We start from the raw sequence: 23612 nt of genomic DNA on the forward strand, positions 1-23612 counted from the left end.
CATGAGTAACTAACTAACTTACAGCTCAGCAAGTTAGTTACAGTTTTAGAATTAGAGAAAAGTACAAAGCTAGTAGTATACTACTTATCTCTAACATTCTCCCCTAGAAGTTAAAAATGTGTTAATCAAACTTTGTTTGTTAAACACCCTAAGCTTGTCACGAAGAGGAGACAATGGTTTAGTTAGGGCATCAGCCCCATGATCTTGAGCCACAACCAAACTCTTTGTTGAGCACCTTTTCTCTCACAAAGATGTCTAATTCCATGTGTTTGGTTATGTTATGTAGAATGAGCCTATCAGCCAATGTAACTGTATTGACATTGTCACACATTAGCTCATAGTCATCTGAGAAGATTTCTGAAAATTGATAAAGAGATAAAAGATTTCTACAGTTAGATCAACCATGCTTCTATACTCTGCCTCTGAAATTGATAAAGATTTCTGCAGCCAGATAAAAGATTTCGTCAACATAATGTAACTTGCAGTGAAGTTCATTGAGAAGAGACTGAACCTAAAACATTTCTGCAGCCAGATTAACCATACTTCTATACTCTGCCTCTGCATTAGATTTGGTCATCAATGACTGCTTCTTTGACCACCAAGAAATAATATTAGGACCTAGAAACATACAAGCATCTGAGGTTGACCTTCTGTCATCATGGTTTGATGCCCAATCAACATTGTAGAATCCTAGAAGTGACAAAGGTTGATGGATTGGAGCAGGTTGAATGAGGAGCCCATAGTGTAGAGTGCCACTTAGGTACCTGAGAATTCTTTTCACTACTTTCCAATGTTTCTCCAATGCATTAGATAAAATCTGGCACACCGTATTAATAGAGAAAGAGATTAGAAACGACTCTAGTTCATCAAGCAAACAAAGATCCTCTTTACTGTTAACAGTAGCAACAATAGAATCATATTCCTCAAGAAGCGCATAAAGAACGATTTTGTTGAGATATTGTTTTATTATTATTCTGTTTCTATTGTCATTATTAGTAGTATCAATTAAGATATTATTTAGGATATTATGGTATTAAATCTTTCCTTAATTAGGAGGGTTGATTAGGAGGCTTAGACCTAGATATATATATGTGTATTTTTCTCTACATAATAATACAAGAAATTCAGATTCAAGATGGTATCTAGAGCTTGATTTAAAATCCTATTTTTTTCTTGGTTCACAATCCTATTTTTTTTTGGGTGTTGTTATTGCGATCTGGAGTTCTTTAGTTGGTGGTGTTGAAATCATGATTGAAATTCCAAGCCCAAAGAATGGTGTTGTTGAGAAGAATCCTCCCAAAAAGAGTCTTATTTCGTTTGCGTTTCAAGGAACATATGTTGTTACCACGGTTAAATTAAATGGTAATAAGAACTATTTGAATTGGTATGATTCGGTTGAGTTATGGTTTTTAGGACAATTCTGTCAGACCATCTTACTAAAAAGGTTTCTGAAATTGATAAGGAGATAAAAGATGATTGGGAAGTTGCTGATTATCAACTCGTATCATTGTTGTGGAATTCCATTGAAACAAATCTAATGGCACACTTTCGTGCGTATAGATCATGTTATGAGGTTTGCCAGAAGGCTAAAAACCTTTATGGTAACCATATTCAAAGAATGTATGCATAGGTCCGCAATTTGGCTACTCTTTAGATGAATGATCAAGACTTATCAGAATATCTCACCCGTGCTCAATTTACTATTGATGACCTCAAACTTATGCTGATTAGTGATGATATTACGAAAATATTGGACAAGCTTGACAATATGTTCATGGTGTTTGTCCTTCATGGCCTCTCTAAAGAATATAGTTCGGTTAAAGATCAGGGGTTATCAAATACTACCATCCCTACGGTAGAAGAACAATTGACCGTCTCGTCCGGGTATCTCTACCAAGTGATGATACTCATACTACTCCTGAATCCTCCGCTTTTGTTTCTAACTTTAGTAATGGAGGACATCGTGGCCGTGGCCCTGGTCGAGGACGTGGTAGAGGAGGTAAACGTAACTTCTATTACACTCATTGTAGGAGATATGGGCACACTCAAGATCGGTGTTTTGACATACATGGCTACTCGAACAAAACTGCTAATGTTGCTCAAACCACTACAAATCATGAATCAAAGGGTGAACTCGAAACTACTTTCTCTGCCGATGAGTATCAGGAGTATTTACGATTGAAGGCAGCACAACAAGCCATCTCCTCGACTTCTATTGCTCGTACTGGTAATTCTATGGTTTGTCTTTCTCATGCTACTTCTATTGGATGGGTTATGGATTCTGGTGCTTCAGACCATGTGACCGGTAATGCTTCACTTTTCTCTGAATTATCACCACCTAAATATCAACATTATATTACTGTTGCAGATGGATCTAAAGTTGAGACAACTGGTGTTGGACAAGTATCACCTATTCCCTCACTCTCTTTGAGTTCTGTTTTATTGATTCCTAATTGTCCTTTCAATTTGGTTTCTATAAGCTAATTAACCAGCTCTTTAAATTTTGTCATAACATTTACTTCTGATTCCTTTTTGATACAAGACTGGAGTACGGACAAACGATTGGAGTCAGAATTGAATCTAGTGGTCTTTATTATTTTCAATCATCCACTTCTGCTATATGCTACTACTGAATCTCCTGATCTTCTGCATCGTCGCTTAGGTCATCCGAGTTTATCAAAATTGAAGAAAATGATGTCTAGTCCTCCTCATTTAGAGTCTTTACAATGTGAGTCGTGTCAGTTAGGAAACAATGTTAGAGTTTCTTTTGACGTCGTTCATTCCGATGTGTGGGGTCCTAGTTGGATTCCTTCTATCCTAGGGTATAGGTATTATGTTACTTTTATTGATGATTTCTCAAGATGTACTTGGATGTTTTTAATGAAAGATCGTTATGAGTTGTTTAATATTTTTAAGAATTTCTGTTCTGAAATCTCGACACAGTTTGACAAAAGAATTCGCATTTTACGGAGTGACAATGCAAAAGAATATCTTTCTGATCGTTTCAACTCTTTCATGCACTCCAAAGGCGCCGTACATCAATCGAGTTGTCTCCATACGCCTTAACAAAATGGTGTTGCTGAAAGAAAACATAGACACATTGTTGACACTGCTCGTACCCTTTTGTTAAATGCCAATTTACCTCTAAAGTTTTGGGGTGATGCCGTTCTTATTGCTGAGTATTTAATTAATCGGATGCCATCCTCTGTGTTGAATGACTAGGTTCCTCATTCTCTGGTGCATCCTACATATCCCTTATATGCTATTTCCCCTCGTCTCTTTGGATGTACTTGTTTTGTTCATGATTTTTCCTCAGGTCATGATAAAATGTCTGCTCGTGCCATTAAATGTGTTTTTCTGGGCTACTCCCGCGTCCAAAAGGGATATCGGTGTTACTCTCCTTCTACACTTCGTTTCTACACGTCTGCAGATGTTACATTTTTTGAGGACGTACCATACTTTCCCAATTTAGGTGTCCCTGAAACTAATTTAGATCAAGTTTTTCCTATTCCTTATTCTGAGTCGGTTGAGTCCAGTCCTTTATCGTCTAGTCCACCTGTTGTGATAGATGAATCTCCATCTTTGTTGAACCGGTATGGCATTACCTATGAGAGAAGGTTGAGACCACATGATTCAGCTCCTATTCCAAGCGCCTCCACCCCTGCTCCGACCCCATCTCCTGACTTGCCCATTGTCATCTGTAACCTAATCGTTCAATTCGTAATCCTTATCCTATTTATAATTGTGTATCTTATCACCAGTTATCTCCTACCTATTATGAGTTTGTTACTGCACTTGCATCTCTTTCTATTTCTAAAATTATTTAGGAAGCTTTATCCCATCCAGGGTGGAGACAAACAATATTTGGTGAAATGTCAGCTTTAGAATCTAATCATACTTGGGAGCTTGTTCCTCTCCCACCTGGAAAATCTATTGTTGGTTATAGGTGAATATTTAATGTTAAGGTTGGTCCTGATGGACAGGTAGATCGATTGAAAGCTCGCTTAGTGGCAAAAGGATACAAGTTGTTAACCACTTGGACCATCAAAACCTCCTTTGTTAATTCCAAGGATCAACTTGTTAACCTCTTTACAAAATCTCTTCAAAGACCTCGGATTACATACATATGTGATAAGATAGACGCTTATGATGTATACGTATCACGCTTATGATGTATACATATCACTTTGGGGGGAGTGTTGAGATATTATTTTATTATTATTCTGTATCTATTGTTTTTATTAGTAGTATCGATTAAGATATTATTTGGGATACTATTGTATTAAATATTTCCTTAATTTGTAGGGTTGATTGGGAGGCTTAAACCTATATATGTGTATTCTTCTCCACATAATAATACAAGAAATTCAGATTCAAGCGATTTCAATTAGGTTTCGAAGAGGAACTGGATCTCCAATTGAAATCAGAGACTCACTCATTTCATGAACAGAAACAACAAATTCCTCTATCGTACGCGATCCTTTTGTAAGACTTCGCAATTCAGATCGAAGTTGTCTCGCCTTGGTCACAAGCAAGGTATTGAAGTACCGATGAACCTCAGACCACACCTGCCATGAATACTTACAATCAACATGCTTCGAAAGAAGCGAATAAAAAATGGTAGAAAGAAGCCAGGTACATATGAGAGCATCTTGTTTCTCCCAATTAAGATACGCTGGATTTGCACTACTAGCCACAGGATCGGCACCGGGAAGAAAGCGCTGAGGAACCGAAGGTGCGGTGACGAATCCCTAAAGCTTGTGACCACAAATAACTCCATCAATTTATTGTTTCCACTGCTTGAAGTTCTTGTCATCAAGTTTCACAGAGATGAGATGCGAAAGTTTGACATGAGAAGAGGGAAACGAGCCCCTAGTGATGAACGGAGAAGAATTCTCCATGGATGCAAGTTATTGGATCGAGAAAGAAGCTCTGATACCATGATAAAATAGTAGAAATCTGTTAGAGAATTCTCTATGCTCAACAATACCTCATCCAAATTGAGATTCTCAACTAATTTAGGACTATGGCTAGACAAGTAGAGCGTGATACGATAATAAGTGGCCCAACAAATTTAGGATAGACTAATACTATCTTAGAAATCGGTGTGAGCCTAATTCAACCATTGCAAGGTTAGATATGCCTCCCACTTATAAATAAGTAGAGATGTAGAGAAAGAAATGCTGTCATTGACAAAATTAGGGCGCCTTTAGGTATTTGAGGTGTAGGCCTCAAAGTTCTACAGTGATCTATCCCTCTAATTGGAATTTATCTCTGTTTTCTTTGTAATAAATTACCAGTTCCATTAATTACTATCAAGGCTCTGATCTTGGAGTTATGAGGTGTTATTGAAAATGATTCGAACATTTGATTGCAAGGAGGCTCGTTAGCAACTGATACAGACGAATAGTATTTTAAGACCATTGGAGTGCTGGAGGAGATGAATCTTTTGTGGGTTGCTGGACTGGAACTGAGAGAGGACACTCTTAATTGGTGGTTTGGTTCAGTGTTGTCGATGGCGGTCCATGGTGGAGAGCCAAAATCCCGCCATACTGGCCGCTTTGCGGCGCCCTTATAGCGGATTATGGCGAAAACCCCCGCAATAGCGATCGATATTTACCATTGCGACGAGCCCAAAAACCGTCATGTATATCTGCAATATTAGTCAAGGCGTCGCTAGTTGATAACACTTTTGGTTTTAATGGAAAGAGGACAACCACAATGTGATTTGGCAACGAAGTAAAGTTGCAGTGAACATTAGGTTGCAGAGTTCACGAACCATGTGATATAGAAGACACCAGTGGCAGAAATAGGTAAACCAATAAGTAACATTTAGAAGACCTCAACTTTGTGGAGCATGAACAAGAACCGCTTCCATGGGGAATATATCTTGTTAAGAGTCCCACATCGGATAATATATGACATGAACATGTGTTTATAAGTGGGGATAATCTTCACTCTACCAACCGGTTTTGTAGGGTTGAGTTAGGTCCAACCATATTTCTTAATGGTATCAAAAGCCTAGTTTAAGATCCGATGGACCACCTATTATGGTTTCCGCTATGGGTCACTCACCATTTATTTCCACGCTCCAGTTGTCTAGTCTTGAGCGTGAGGGGGAGTGTTAAAAGTCCCATATTGGATAATATATGGCTTGAGCATGTGTTTATAAGTGGGGACAATCCTCACTCTACCAACCGGTTTTGTAGGGTTGAGTTAGACCCAACCACATTTCTTAACATGGTATCAAGAGTCTCGTTTAAGATCGGTGAGCCACCTATTATGGTTTACGCTATCGGACCACCCACTATTTATTTCCATGCTTCAGTTGTTTAGTCCTGAGCATGAGGGTGTGTGTTAAGAGTCCCACATCGGATAAGTGGGGGCAGTCCTCACTCTACCGACCGGTTTTGTAGGGTTGAGTTAGGCCCAATCACATTTCTTAACATGGTATCAGAGTCATATATTATCCAATGTGGGACTCTTAACACATCTCAATGTGATTCTGGAATTGAGTCCAAAGAGAACATTAACCCAACAAAGATGGAATTTGCAAAAAGGGAGACACTAAGAAATGATAGAGTCAAGTAGATTAATAATGTATAGAGGGGTACAGGGAAAAAAATTCCTACGACGGCCATGATAACTCCAACCCTGATGTGGTAGTTGACTGATGCGTCAAACAGAGGTAAGGCTCGAATTGCAGTTCATGACTTGAACTCAATCTGTAAAGAAACGTCGTTGTCTATGATATTCAGTAATGTGTTGGTGTTGGTATTTTCATCTAAGGCCCCATTAGTGATGGAGTGTGTATAGTTGACTAGCTAGTGTTCAAGTACACCCGGGTTTATTGTCCAAAAGTTAGAACATATTGGACTCCACCTCACCTTTTCACTTTGTCTGACAGGGATTTTATTTTATTTTTTTACACGTGGAATGCAATTTTAGCAAAAGAAAAAAGAGATGCATTTCTAATTTAAAGGTTAAAATCGGAGATCATATTTTATCACAAGTTTCTAACTTAAAGGTTAAAATTGTAGGGTTGAGTTAGGTCCAACCATATTTCTTAATGGTATCAAAAGTCTGGTTTAAGATCCGATGGACCACCTATTATGGTTTCCGCTATGGGTCACTCACCATTTATTTTCACGCTCCAGTTGTCTAGTCTTGAGCGTGAGGGGGAGTGTTTAAAGTCCCATATTGGATAATATATGACTTGAGCATGTGTTTATAAGTGATAAGTGGGGACAGTCCTCACTCTACCAACCGGTTTTGTAGGGTTGAGTTAGGCCCAACCACATTTCTTAACATGGTATCAAGAGTCTCGTTTAAGATCCAGTGAGCCACCTATTATGGTTTACGCTATCGGACCACCCACTATTTATTTCCACGCTTCGGTTGTCTAGTCCTGAGTGTGAGGGTGTGTGTTAAGAGTCCCATATCGGATAAGTGGGGGCAGTCCTCACTCTACCAACCGGTTTTGTAGGGTTGAGTTAGGCCCAATCACATTTCTTAACATGGTATCAGAGCCATATATTATCCAACGTGGGACTCTTAACACATCTCAATGTGATTCTGGAATTGAGTCCAAAGAGAACATTAGCCCAACAAAGATGGAATTTGCAAAAAGGGAGGCACTAAGAAATGATAGAGTCAAGTAGGTTAATAATGTATAGAGGGGTACGGGGAAAAAAATTCCTACGACGGCCATGATAACTCCAACCCTGATGTGGTAGTTGACTGATGCGTCAAACATAGGTAAGGCTCGAATTGCAGTTCATGACTTGAACTCAATCTGTAAAGAAACGTCGTTGTCTATAATATTCAGTAATGTGTTGGTGTTGGTGTTGGCATTGGTGATGGAGTGTGTATAGTTGACTAGCTAGTGTTCAAGTACACCCGGGTTTATTGTCCAAAAGTTAGAACATATTGGACTCCACCTCACTTTTTCACTTTGTCTGACAGGGATTTTATTTTATTTTTTTACACGTGGAATGCAATTTTAGCAAAAGAAAAAAGAGATGCATTTCTAATTTAAAGATTAAAATCGGAGATCATATTTTATCACAAGTTTCTAACTTAAAGGTTAAAATTGGAGATCATATTTTACCACAAGTTACGTGGTTTAAATATCTTGTGTCCATAGTACAAAACGTTGGAGAAATAGAGAGAGATGTAAACTATCGAATCCAAGCCGAGTGGTTGGAATGGAGGAGTGCCTCAAGTATTCTATGAGACACGAAAGTACCGCTCAATCTGAAAGGAAACTTTTATCGAACAACTGTAAGATCGACGAAGTTATACAAGACAAAATGTTGGGCTGTAAAGAATCAACATGAAAATAAACTAAGTGTAACAAAGATGAAGATGTCGTTGGATGTGTGGTAAGGCGAAATAAGATTAGAAATAACAATATTAAAGAGTGTTCGAGATCCACCTATAACAAAAAAATGATGGAAAGTATGCTTTTAGATGGTTTGGGCATGTAGAGAGAAGACCTGTAGATTTTTGTTGTAAGAAGAGCTAGAAAGACTATTACGATAAACTATTAAGAAAGATCTTGAGGTTAATGAGTTGAATAGAAACGTAATCTTCGATAAAACATTGTGACGTAATTTAATCCACATAGTCAATCCCACTTAGTGAACTAAAACTTGATTGTTGTTCTATGGAACTCGGCATTACAAAAGATAAGGCTCAAATATAATTTATATTATAAAGGACATTATTTACTTTACAAGCTGGTTTTGTGAGAATGAGTTAGACCTAATTCAAAAATGGTATACCAACGGTCTAATTTTATCCCAATTCTTGTGATATGCTAAATGAAAGTTCTATCCGACCAAATACATTTTAGTCTGGATTACTTTTCGGCTGTTTTCAAGGTTTATATGAACAAATCGTGTAGAAATTATGATTAGCTGCTTCTTAGCACCCAATAAACAATTTTGAACATTCCCTTTGCCATTATACATAATAGATTTTGTGGCTCCCAAGTTCTGTATATTTGCTAACAAAGATTCTTGCATGACTTTTGTTAGAATATAAGAAAATGTGACAGGAACAACCTTTAGCCAGACTTAACTTATCTCCCGGTTGAACTCCAAATTACCAGATTCTCCTTCCTCTGGGAACCAGAGGGTTGAGACAAAAAAAGAGTATCTTAGTTTACTTCCTAGTATCTGTTTGTAATCTTCGAGTATGTTAGATTATCTTTTAGAATTAGTTTTTATTTTACTTGGATATTATTTTGATTTGTTTCTTGATTTCCCTATTTAGGAAACAGAGTCTTGTATCCCTATATATAGGAGTTAGTGTTGTCTTTTGTATCAAGTCAATATCAAGTGATGACTAATAATATTCAAAGTTCTTATTAATTTCTCTCCTTCTATTTAATATCTCACAACTTCAATTTTTTTTTAATGTTTGCAGGCTGCACAAGAGCAGATTGAGCGGGTAGCTAGTATCCGGAAGAGGTTTGTCCAAGCACCAGAAACCACATGGGCGCTGGAACAGAATATTCCACCCGTTCAACCAAACAGCATCCCTCTTCAGCCTTCTTTGACCCAACCTACTATGTCATTTGCTCCTCTCCAAACTACAGAGGAAGATACCAAGGCTGCAGCAGCTGCTGTTGCTGCTAGGCTTGCTGCCTCTACATCCTCAGCTCTCATGCTTACATCTGTTCTTTCTTCCCTTGTCGCTGAAGAAGCTGCCTCCATGAATGGTAGCTTAAACTCTGCTGGGTATCCTTCACCACCACCTGGTTTCTATCCCGAGAAAAGACCCAAACTTGAACAGCAAATGCCTGTTTCTGATGTCAACAGTTCTGATACCAGAAACTCTTCTTTTTTCACCACGACAAACGCGCCGTCGACTCCACCAACTATGCAGTCCATATCACAAACCAGTCAATTACAATCCGCATTTGCACCCACACTCCCTCCACCTCCTCATTCGCAGATGAATCAACTAACAACTCAGTATGTTCAATCTACCGGAATGATGGTTGGGGGAATGCCTTATGGATATGGATCAAACAACCTGCAACCTCCACCTCCACCTCCTTTGCCACCACATGTGGCAATGGGTTTAACTAGGCCCAATAATCAGCCATCACAGTCACCTCAATCACAGGCTCAGCAAGCGCAGCAGCAACAACAACAGTCTTCAACTGGAGGATTTTACAGGTCACCTGGTGTTGGGTTTTACGGGCAAAGCCATCCACCACCGCCACCAGCATCCAGGCAGTGAGTATTGCATAAAGACAACACCTGAACTCGCTGCAACCTATGTTGTAAGTTCCTTTAGATAATTGTTGTACGCAGGATTTTCTTGGAGGCTGTGTAATATAATGTATATTACTAGAGAATTAGAGAATTAGACGCCGCATGAATTCTGTAACACTGTCCTCTTCTACCGCACTCTTGAATGAGTCGTAGGTTTTGACGCCATTAGTCGATACTTTGACCAGTTCTTTAAAGGAGGAACCTGCATGACCTGTTGGGGTCCTCACTAGCTTTTGGTTTTTTAAAAGATGAGGAACTTTCCTTCTCTCAAAAAATCAAGAAGATAATGGTGGAAGAAAGAAGAGTTCAAATCTCAAATCACAAGTCTGATTGAGTTGAACTCACATCACAATGAGACATACAGTAAGATTGATCATACATAGAAAAACACTTTGAAAAGATCTATGAATATGATGGTTTGTTACCATAATCATTCCTCATAAAAGAATTATTTTAATTCTATAACCAAATTCATAAGGTTAGAGAATAAACAACTTATTGAATACAAACTAAAGATTCTCTTTAGAGAAAAATGCCTATATCTTAGGCTTTATTGGTCTGGCTAACAACATATCAAATTCAATACTCATCAAATAGATGGTTGATTTGAATACTAGAACACTATTCTTCATTAGCTAAGAGACTTGTTCCACTGCCATTTGATTCTTGAGTTCTGATGGTAGCCCATTTATTAATGTTCCTTTGGGCTATCTCTACCTGCGAAATTTCAAATACTTTTTTTGTATTAATATCCAACTAAACAAGAAAAAATACTTTTAACTGACAAAAACAAAGAAAAATTAAGAAAATACAGAGAAAATCAAATTCAAATAGATGAAATAGAGAATGCAAACATTATAAAAGGAAATACAACAATAGGCTAGTCAAGATTACCTGTTTCTTCCAATCAGTTTTATAAGTGATGACAATAAGAACTATAGTTTGAACAAAAGTTCCAATCAACATCCCAATCCAAATACCCTGGACAAAAGAGAGATTACAAGCTTAATATTCATGCAATTTAAGTGATTAGAATGGTAATAATTACCGCAACTCACAACTATGAGATTATAGATTCGAATTATGAAAAGATCTGGACAAGTTAAATTAAGAGATTAGTTACCTTGACTTCATAATTGAAAATAACTCCAATCACCACTCCAATAGGAATACCAATTACGTAGTAACAACCAATGTTTACATATGCCACAATGCTTTGCCATCCAGCTCCAACAGAAACCCCTATTATAAGATTGTAATATATATTGTACGTTTTCTTGAACAAAATGATATGATAAATGAAGATAAATGAGTTTTAATGTTTTTTCAATACTTTTTATTTAGAGAATTGTTGTGTCCAAAAGATTTGTGAGTTGTGATTAATTTAGAACAAGAAATGAAAGTGAAAATTACCCGAGAGTACAGGTTGAATACTATTCAACAAGATTGAAAGTGCAAGCAAAAATGACAAATCTCCAACAGCATCAGCCACATCAGGATTTGGAGTGAAAACGTAAGCAAGTTTTCCCTTCAAGAATAGGAATACCAAGAACAAAATGAACCCAATGGCAAATGATGTGAGAACAGTAATCACAATTGAAAATTTTGCAGCTCTTGAACTCCCTCTTCCAAGTTCATTTGCCACTCGAACCCTACAAATTAATCAAAATAAGTTAATATAGACACTAAATCGTTCGTCATGTTAGAATAACACTTAGTAACAGAATGGAAAAGAGATGATGAATCGCAAGAAAACAAATATGATCTTTGTTTATGCACTTCGATAAGGGTGATTATGTATGTGATATATGAAGTATGGACACAGACATATCGACATTATTAATGTAAAAATATGTAAAATACTGATACATATATCTTAGAGTTCTTGTTGGGTTTAATTCATTTTTACAAAACCATTTTAAAAAAAGTAAAGATTCTCCAAATAAACATATGTTGATACCATATCTTTTTCAACGCGAGACTATCTAACACACCCATCACACAATTTTATCGGGCTTAGTGCGAGAATATAAGTGATAGGTAGCCTGATAGCGATATCTGATAGCAGATGACCATATGAATTTTGAATAGACATTATACTATCTTAGAATTATGGTTGAATATAACTTATCTCTGCAAAATCGACTTCTAAAATGAGGATTATCCCACCTATAATCATATATTGAGACCATATCCTTTCCAATGTAAGAACACCTAACAACATATGCTAATATTTGATATTCATTTATCCTACTACTATTATTGAAAAAGTTAAAAATGTTCTAATCAAATATTGTATTTTTAATCTTTCGTTGATCATCATTGTTTCAACACATCTTTAACCCTTTTAGACATGTTTGCAATTTGTCCTGTATCAAAGTATAGGACAATATTTTTTACGACACTTGTTTGAATTGTTCGACACCTATTATATGAGTTTGTAAAAATGTTAGATACCGATTCAAAATATTTCAAAGTAAAACATTTTTTTTTCTAAAATATTTATATGAATTTTCCAACACGGATTATACGAGTGTTCTACAAACGTCAGACTATCCTATATCAGACATCCACGATCCACTTAATCGTAAATTCAAAGATACATTATAAATGTAGTAATGTATTTTATCAGACATCACAACTCACTTAATCATAGATTCATAGATACAACATAAATCAACTATATTTTATATTATTACTAAAATAAATTAGAGTTTACATTGTTACAAATCATATACAGTACTACGGTCTAGATTACAACAATATTTGAGAGAGTCGATTCACTCTCTAAAGAAAAAGAGATTATGATGAAAAACATGCTTACCCAGCTACAGCAAAAAAGCCAAGGGCAATCATCATTTCCCATCCATTGATGTTTAGGCTGTAAAAATATAACAATTGAAGCACCAATGAAGATTTAAGCAAATAGTATATCTCATGATATGAAATTCTAAAACAAAATATTATGATAAATATGAAAATAAGATAGAGAATTACCATATGGATAGAGCATTGATGGCAATCTTAGCATCTTTAAAGTTGCCAGTTAAGAGAATCAAAATTGTGTTGTACCATATTTCAAGGCTGCAAATGCATGAAACCATATGTTTAGATTAATCATAGAGTTGTTTAATAATCACATAAAATGCTTGAGTGTTTTTCATTTACAAAATATAAAAATGATGGAACTAATTAGTATGAGGCCAACAATAAATAATAAAATTATTGTTTTACTTAAAATCATCTATAACCTTTGATAATTTGGAGTTCAATAGAGAAAAATAAAATCTGACCAATAACTGACGAAATTTAAACATTCTTTAAAATAATTTTATTAATTAGATTTTATTTTAATCAACTTGATTATTAATTCATTAAACTTAATCTAAATTTCAACATGTTATCGAATCATATCAGTTTAAGTCATCTATTGTATATACCTATCCATAACGCCTAATAGTATTTTGCGAGATAAAGACAAACTAAAATTTATAAAAAATGACACTATTTATTTTATAATTTAAATTTTTAATATTAAGTTAAATTCAATTTAAATTATAATATATTAACAGAGTGTAAAAACAAAGATAAAACTGAATCAAACTCAACTCAAATTCTAATATATTATCAGAAATTATCATTTTAGACTTCTCGTCATTTATATGCATATTAAATCAAACAGAACAATGCGTGAGATGGTCCAATTTTTTAAGAATGATCCAATCTAAATTCTAACAATTACACAAAATATTTGAAATTAAAAAAAAGTATAATCTTTGATAATAAAAGAATGCTTAAGTTCTTACCACATCATGATTCCAGCTGAGAGAGAAAGCTTGGCAGTAGGCCAAAGATCTTTGAAAGCCAAAAGTGAGAAACCTTTCCAAGTATCATGACATTTAGTCATAATAAAAATGAGTTGACCAATGTTTGGTAACCATGATGACAATAATAATGATATCATTGCACCAGTGATTCCAAACCCTAACTTAATAGTCAAAAGCCAAGACAATAAAAGATGAACAACAACAGAGAATGCAGCTAAATAAGCAATAATCACATTCTTGCTTTGTGCTTGCAAAAATGTTTGACATGTGAAGGAAACAATCATAGCAAAAGTTAAACCTATTGACCAAAGTGAAAACTTTCCTGCCATTTCCGCTATGCTTTTGTCTTGACCTAATGCCTCCAAAATTGGTGCGGTAAAAATAAAGAGAGGAAGAAGTAAGATTGTTGTCAAAAACAGTACTATCCAAGATCTTTGGAGATAAACTCCAAGCATGTGGTATTGTTTTGCTCCATATGCTTGTCCACAAAGTGTCTCCAATGCGCTTGCCATCCCTATCTGCATTTTTATATTTTTTTTAACGATTAAAAAATGTAATATGAAGAAGTAATTGTTAATGCGTGAGATATTTTTATTGAGGAGATAAAGAGATAGAGAATATGAAAATAAAGATTGATATTATTGAATGTTTGTGTTACAAAACTGAATTACAAAGTATCTACTTATATACACCTAAGTGACTTGACTAATAAGTAATACATATAACAAACTAAATAACAAACCATAAACCCTAATTAACTTTGAGCTTGGGGCATATAACTTGAATATATTATATCTCAACATAGCCCCCTATAATCAAAGTTGTCGAACATACGCTAATCATAGTCGACCTGAACTATTCCTAATTTCTTTCTCAAATTTAGGAATCTATCGATCTTTAATCCTTTAGTGAAAATGTTGGTAAAATGTGCTTCACTTAAACAATTCCTTACTTTAAGTTCACATTGATTTTCCTTCTCCCTTAAAAAAGTGAAATCTAGCTTCAATGTGCTTACTCCTTCCATGCAAAACCGAATTCTTCGCAAGATTTATGACTGATTTGTTGCCGATTTGCAGTACCCGAGGTTTCTTCACTTCAACCTCCATTTCTTCAAGCACAAATATGATCCAAATTGCTTGACAGACAACATATGATCTTGCTATATATTCAGCCTCACACAATGACAATGTCACCACATGTTGCTTTCTCGAGCACCATGAGATTGAGACACCAAATCCTTGAAAGAAATAACTAGTTGTGCTTCTTCGATCTTCCTTATCTCCACACCAATCAACATCTGAATAGAAAGTAACCATAACTTCTTTGCTTTCAGAGTCTCGCCGAAATAGAATTCCATTGTTTATTAATCCTTTTAAGTATCTCATGATTCTTCTTGCTACCTTCATGTATGACACCATTGGTTCACACATGTATCTTCCCACTAATTCGATTGAGAAACTTATATCAGGTCGACTGTTGCCCACATATCTTAAAGATCTGACAATTTGTTTGAATAGAGTTGTATCGACTTTGTCTTCTTCTCCATGCTTCTCCAATTTCAAATTTGGTTCGACAGACGAAGATGCAGAAGTCGAATCATCCATCATGAATCTCTTGAGTATCTCTTTGACATACTTTCTTTGATGTAGCACCATACATTGCTTCGAAATTTGAAATTCCATGTCTAGGAAGTACGACAACTTTCCCAGACCCGATATTTCAAATTCCTTCTTCATCATCTCTTTGAACTTCGACAAGTTTTCCAAGCTATTTCCAGTTACTAACAAGTCATCGATATATAAACAAATGATTGTTATATCTTATGCCACAACCTTAACATAGATACCATACTTAGATTTGTATTTGATAAATTCCAATTCAACCAAGTATGAGTTGATCCTCTTGTTCCATGCCCTAGGTGTATGCTTGAGACCATAGAGTGCTTTGTGCAACTTATATAATTTCCTTGCTTCCTCTTGAATCAAAAACCCATGAGGTTGTGTGACATATACCTCTTCATCTAGAGGACCATTAAAAAATGCTGATTTCACATCTAAGTGAAATGTCTACCAGCCTTGATTGCAAGCCAAGGCGACTATTAGTCGAATAGTTTCCAATCTTGCTACCATTGCATATACTTTAGAGTAGTCGACTCTTGCTCTTTGAAGAGAACCTCTAACGACCAATATCGCCTTATGTATTACTATCGATCCATTAACAATGTGCTTCAACTTGAACACCCACTTCACTTTGTTAGCTTTTGTATGTGCTGGAAATTATACTAACTCCCATGTGTTGTTTCTTTCGGTTGCTTGTAACTCTTCGACCATAACTGACCTCCACTATTTATCATTTAAGGATGCACTATAGTTGATTGGTTCAACACCTACAAGTAAGGAAAAATGAACTAATTCTCCATTTGGTGTGACTTCATCATAACCAGTCACTTCATAGTCTTACAGTCTTGTTGAAAGAGCTCTAGTTCTTTGAGGTCTTTGACTAGTATTGGCTACACCATCTTTGACTTCGAATGTGTCAGGCATGTTAACAACTGCTTCGACTTCGATTGAAATGTCGACAATATCTTTGACTTCAACATCATTTACTTCGTCGAAATCATAGCTCATCAAAGGCTTGTTGATTGCATCACTAGAATTTCAATCCTAAGCAGAATTTTCATCAATCACAATATCTCGACTCATCACTATATTCTTATTATTTGGATTGAAAAACATGTATGTACCATTTTTGTGATATCCTACTAGAATCATAGGTTCACTTTTGTCATCAAGCTTCCTTCTTCTAGCATCAAGAACATGCTTGTAACACATATAGCCAAACACCTTCAGATGACTCACTGATGGTCGTTTTCCACTCCAAACTTCTTCAGGAACCTTGTTCTTCAGCTTCTTGGTAGGGCACATGTTCATAATAGAAACAATAATGGAAACAACTTCACCTCATAAGGATTTTGGCACATTCTTCTGCTTCAGCATGCATCTCGCCATGTCCAGTATGGTACTATTTCTTCTTTATTCTATTCCATTATGTTGAGGCGTGTAAGGGGAAGTTACCTCATGATCGACACCATGTTCTGCATAAAACTCTTAAAACATTTTGGAAGTGTATTCGCCACTTCCATCTGTTCGCAAAACTTTGATCTTCTTCTCACTCTAGTTTTCGACTAGCATCTTGAATCTCTTAAAGCTTTTAAATACTTCATACTTTCGCTTGATCACATAGATCCACAACTTTGGACTAAACTCATCGACAAATGAAACAAAATACTTTCTCCCACGAATGGTATGCTCCTCAAAAGGGCCACATACATCTGAATGTACAACTTTGAGTATGCAGGAGGGTGTCATTGGCATAGTCGAAACGAAAGACTTTCTGGATTGCTTTATGACTAGACAACCTTCACAGAGTTTGTCGGGCATATAAAGACTTGTTATACCAATTACCATATCTTGAGTAATTAGTTTATTGAGTGATCGAAAGTTCAAAGGTCCAAATCTCAAATGCCACAATGAACTATTCTTGTGGTCGACAATAATTTTAAGACATTGTACTTTAGTTGAACTGATCATGGTCTTAAATGTCCTATTCTTCTACAAAGGAGATTTTAAGACCAAATTATTTTGAGTGTCGAACAGTTCCAAGGCTCAATCTTTCATAATCACTGAGAAACCTTTTTCGACCAATTGTCTAACACTTAACATATTACACTTTACTCCAGGTACATAAAGTACATCTTTGATCATAGCTTTTCCTCCATTGCTCCTTTGAATAACTATGTCGCCAACACCTTCTGCTTGTAACAAGCTATTATAAGTTTGACCTTACTCTTCTTCGACGAGTCGAAATATGCTAACCACACTTTTCGACCAGTCATGTGATTCGAGTAGTTCGATTCGAGGAACCAGATCATGGAGTTGACATGGTCATCTACAACTGCAGCCATAACCACCATATCTTTAGAATCATATGAATCCCGACGTTCAAGATTTGATCCTTCCTCCTTGCCTTTTGTTGATCCCTTGTCTTTATTGTACCAACAATGCTTGGCCAAGTGACCCACTTTTCACAATTATAGCACTGCAAACCTTTTTTCTCTGTCTTTGTATAGGAGTTTCCTTATCCTCTTTTTTAAGGATTCAGAAGCTCTATCATCGACCTTATGATTTTGAGGGTTCGACCAAGACTTCTTGCTCCGAGTCTTGTCTCTTTTGCCTTTGAATTTGTTTGAACCACCATGCCTCTTCCAAGCTTGAGCCTGCAGTGCTTGTATCGAATCTTGAACCCCTTTCCTTTCGACAATCCTAATCTCATGCGCCTCCAACGAACCAACTAAATCTTCCAGTTTTAGGGTTTCAAGATTGTTGGATTCTTGAATAGCTACGATAATATGATCAAAGTGAGAGGTCAACATATGCATTATCTCCTCAACTATCATTTTATCAATTAAAGTTTCACCATAACCCTTCATGAGATGGACGAGATTATGTGCCTTCGACACATAGCCTGCAATCTTTTCATCTTCTTCCATCTGCAACAATTCATACTATCGTTGCAAAGTCTGCAATTTGACGACTTTGGATTTCTCACCTCCTTTATAATACTTGACAAGGATATCCCATGCCTCATTTTCCGATCAAAGATGAAAGATCTTGTCGAATTCGCCAAATCTACCGTCGATTGAATGCAATACGCGGTCTTGCAATCTTTCTTCTTTGCCTCCTTGTTCGCGACTCTCTGAGCATCAGTTGAATTCTCAACAAGCTCAGAGACATTATTAGTAACAACTTCTTGGGTTTTATGAAAGCCAAATAGAGATTGCATCTGTTTTCTCCATCAAATCCAATTCTTGCAGTCAAGAATTGGAAGAGAGTTTAGAATGTTATTAGTACCATTCATCTTTGCAGCGATTGATTAACAACCCATAATTCCGGAAACACGATCACCGACGTGTGATTCTTGAAAGCACGATCAAGAACCTAACCGGAGCTCTAGATACCAATTTGTTAGTGCGCGGTGGACTTTTAGTGAGGAGAGAAAGACAGAGAATATGAAAATAAGGATTGATATCATGGAATGGTTGTGTTACAAAACCTAAACCCTAAGTGACTTGACAAAATTGAATTACAAAGTATCTATTTATATACCCCTAAGTGACTTGACTACTAAGTAACAAATATTACAAACTAAGTAACAAACCTTAAACCCTAATTAACTTTGAACTTAGACCACACAACTTGGATTATATTATATCTCAACAGTAATAACTATCATAAATTTGCATTCAAATAAGAGATCTAGAATTCAATCCAAAAATATACTAATTTGTCTCAAAATAATGTAACATGAAGTAACATAACTATCACAAATTCACATACAAATGTGACATCCAGAGAATTCAATCCAAAAACATATCGATTTATCATGACTAAATAATGTAACATGAAATAGTAATAACTATAAAAATTCACATATAAATACGAGGTCCTAAGTTCGATTCCAAAATATCTAGTTTAACAAAATCAATATTTTTCAAATTGAACTAAGACTTATAAGTAAATAATATAACGTTTTTAATAATTTTAGTCTCTATAATATGATTTACAAATAATTAAAAGTAAGAAATATTTTTAATCTTTATAATATTATCTTGAATTATTATTTAATCTCATTATACACTTTTTAGTCTTTACAAAGTATACTACGAAATCACATGAATTATAACGTAAAAAAGAATGTTTTAGAAAAAAAAAACCTTATCCCAGTTAGATTGACACTTCAAATCTTAAGCAACACAAGTCAAATAAATATTGTTATTAAAAAATAAATTAGAAGACATAATTGTGACCCAAGAAAGAGAAATGGTTTTGTTTAAAGTAAAATAATAAAATAGGTAATACACCCAATTGCAAATAAAAAACACAATGGAGTATAAATATAATTTTTCAAAAGCTTAGCATTTAGACAAAATCCTAAAGTAGAGATTTAAAACATATATTTTTGTAATTTTAGAATAATTCGGTTGGATCTGGTGACTCATAAGGAGGAACATTCATATTGAATCAAAAATAACACACACACGAGAGATATTACATATTCAGTCAAAATATTAAAATATTAAATATATAAATCTTCTCACTTAAGGTGCTCAATCTTCACTTTCTAAGCAATGCAAGCTTTTTAACTCATATCTGTATCCCAACAATCTCCTTTGCAAGTGTGATTCCATCCATTATGCTTCCCCTCAAACGGGTGTTCTTTCATCCTCATACTCTAGTACTGCCGTTGACACCCTTACCACGTCACTAACACTTCAACAAGACATTTTCTCTCAAATGACAACTCTTTAATCTATGTACATGTGTACCATCGTTGACACCTTTACCACATCACAGACACTTCAATGTGACACAATTACTCAGTCATCAAATTCTTTTATTCACATACATTTGTACCGCCGTTGGCACATTTACCACGTCGCTGACACTTCAACGCGATACTCCTCCTCCCGTGGAAACTCTTTTATCCACATATATCCTTACCACGTCATAGGAACTTTAATGGAAGACCCTTAATCGAATTATCAGCTCTAACACCACTAACGGACCAGTAGAAGGAACAATCACATTGGATCAAGAGCAACACATAAGTGAGCGAGACACCACTTCACTCCAAATTTTAAGATAATGAATATATATGCCATATATCTTACAAAATGTTCAACCTCTACTTTTTCAGACTTTCAACTTACACATATATCTCAACACGATTAAGAGCCAATAATTTTTTCAACCGCCGATTGACTAATACCTAAATTAATTACGAGTGTCTAAAATTAAATCGACCTAACTTAAACCCTAATTGATTTAATTCTTTCCGTCTTTATTTTTTTCTTAAAAAGATAATTTTTATCATTTTTTAAATTCTTATATTTTATTTATTTATTTATAACATTCAATCACAATTCAATGAGTTGAACCAATATCCGAAGATCTGACATCTTCGATCACCGACTCAGTTCTAAAACATTTAGAGACGACTAATTGTAGAAATTGTATAAAGATTAAACAACATATTTAATCCAAAAAATAAATTAGAAATTAATAAATTATAACACTAAATGTATGGAAAAGAAAAGAGTTACCAGTATTCCAATAATAAATCTCAGGAGAACAGTTGTGACAAGTGCATAACCAGCCAGTTCAGTGGAACCAATGTGTCCAACAAAAGCTTGAGTTGCAATAGTTATGCCAGATGATGAAAATCTTGTGAATATTGCAGGCCCTGCTATCACCCAAATTTTCTTGCTTTCTTCCCATACTCTTCTACCAAGTGATTCTTCATTTTCAATTATCTCATAATCACTTTTCTTCTGCAAAAAACTCTCTCTTAGCTCACTTTTTACTGCCATTGTGCTGCTATGTTTTTTTTTTGGTTACAAAAAGATAATACATAGATTGCAATAGCACAAGATATATATAATAAGGAAAATAAAATTGTTTATATATTAAAAAGTCTATAATTAATAATATTTTATACTGATGGTCAATATATATTACTGTGGATTTATTATTCTACAATATTATTTGAATTTGAAAGCTAAGTATATCTAGAAATGTCAATTAGTGGTGATAAATTTATAATTTTATATTATTTTTAAAATAAATGCACATATATTTATATATTTATATGGAAAATGTAATTTGATATTTGTGTCAACTATTTCTTTTAGAAATTAATTGTTATGCACTGTCAGTGTAAAAAATTTTAAACGTGAATTCATCATAATTATCCGTTTGTATTACTTTTTAAATGTTTAAAATAAAAGTCAAATCTTTGAAATAAATCAGTGGTTGTGATTAACTGATAGGGTAAAAAATCCTTACACTGTCAATGTATATCAATTAAATTCTTTCTTTTATGGATAATGCTAACGTGTGCCCTATGGACACAAATTAAGAATCAAATGAAGAAATATTATCTTGGAAATTGTGTATTGATTTTAATAAAATTATAAAATTAATTTTTTACTTATTTTTTCCAATACAAACTTTCTGTAAGTGGTTTTCTTAACTTGTGCCTTATGGGCACAAGTTAGCATTACCCTTCTTTTATTAAAAAAAAATCTAGATGAAAAAATATTATTAATATTTTTAATGGTCTTTTTTAATTGTTCTATAAAATTTAAATTTTTTCCCCTAAATGAAATATATATATATATATATATATATATATATATATATATATATATATATATATATATATATATAATATGAAAATTTGATTGTCTATATATTTTAGTTAATGGATAATTGATATGATGATCGCAGATTCAAATTAAAAGAATTACATTAAATATTAAAAACACTTATATCATATTTATAAAATAATGTTTATTTTAAAAAAATAATATTTTAAAAAGAATAACAAAAGGGTTAATCTATTTCATTTCGGCATGCTCCATCACTAAATTTTTTAAAAGGGGGAGCGAGCTAACTAAAGATGTTGGATTTAGAATTTTTCGATAATGTTTTTAAAAAAATTAAAGTATTCACAAAAGATAATATAAAAAGTATAAAAGTAAATATATACGACATTTTAAAAACATCAAAATATGTGATTGATGAGTTTACTAAAGATATAAAAAATTATCATTCATATATTCATAGGATCAGTTTGTTTTAGCTTTAAAAAATGATTTTTTTTTATTTTTTAAAATGGATTTTACAAAATTGTTTTTCAAAATATTATAATTTTTTTTAAATTTATTTTTTATAAATTAAAAGATTGAATTGTTCATTGTATAACATAAATATACATTATTGAAGATCAAAATATAGTCAAAATCACAATTTTTTAAAAAAATTGTATCTCAAAAATGATTTTTAGAAAAAACAATTTGAAATAGCTTCAAAATTAAGTGATTTTTTGAAAATTAAGTGATTTTTTGAAATTTTGATATTCAAAAAAAGTTTTGATAAAAAGATAAAATACATAAAATAACATTTTAAGAATAACTATTAAAACAAAATTTTCATTTAAAACTTTTATGAAATATTTCTTTGTAAATTTTTTTTACACTAAAATATATAACACTATAAAGATCATTTTTTGAAAAAATCAAAACAAACTGACCTATTTTCAATCAAATAAAAATCTATAATAAGTCAACAATTCAAAATAATAAGTTCACAAATTAAAAAATATAAGATATTTGAGGTCAAATTTATTAAATTTAAGTAATTATTTTAATTGGATTTTCTCTCAATTCTATTGATTTTTTTTAAAATTATGATTTATAAGTTAAAAAAATGTAATTTTTTTTCAAATTTAATTTAAAGATAATTGATTAACTCATTCGCCTTGTCATAATTCTGTTTAATTAGCACGTTTGATAGAACATACCAATGGGTTGAAAATCTCAATCCCATTTTTGTCATTTCTAATTTTTATAAGGTTATCTTAGTGGTTAATTCTT

At 34.0% G+C, this 23612-nt stretch overlaps 2 protein-coding genes across 3 annotated transcripts in view; one reads left to right on the plus strand and one right to left on the minus strand.

The window, feature by feature from the left end:
- LOC127125116 (uncharacterized) overlaps positions 1-10454 on the plus strand; it is a 30580-nt gene extending 20126 nt beyond the window's left edge. For both annotated transcript variants that reach the window (XM_051054193.1, XM_051054194.1), the window contains exon 8: positions 9433-10454. In XM_051054193.1, coding sequence (XP_050910150.1) covers positions 9433-10254 — 822 coding nt within the window. In that variant the 3' untranslated portion in view covers positions 10255-10454. The remainder of the gene's footprint in view (positions 1-9432) is intronic.
- Positions 10455-10694: 240 nt separating this feature from the next.
- Positions 10695-21626, minus strand: LOC127125142 (protein DETOXIFICATION 21). Its single transcript, XM_051054195.1, has 8 exons — positions 21279-21626; positions 14096-14634; positions 13287-13373; positions 13114-13170; positions 11703-11941; positions 11413-11531; positions 11184-11270; positions 10695-11006 (listed from the first exon to the last, which is right to left on the minus strand). Exons 1-8 carry the CDS (start codon positions 21543-21545, stop codon positions 10911-10913), a joined length of 1491 nt encoding a protein of 496 aa, XP_050910152.1. The 5' UTR covers positions 21546-21626; the 3' UTR covers positions 10695-10910.
- Between the last annotated feature and the right edge of the window lie 1986 nt (positions 21627-23612).

Source organism: Lathyrus oleraceus, chromosome 1 (assembly GCF_024323335.1).
Source record: "Lathyrus oleraceus cultivar Zhongwan6 chromosome 1, CAAS_Psat_ZW6_1.0, whole genome shotgun sequence".
NCBI classification, from domain to species: Eukaryota; Viridiplantae; Streptophyta; class Magnoliopsida; order Fabales; family Fabaceae; genus Lathyrus; species Lathyrus oleraceus.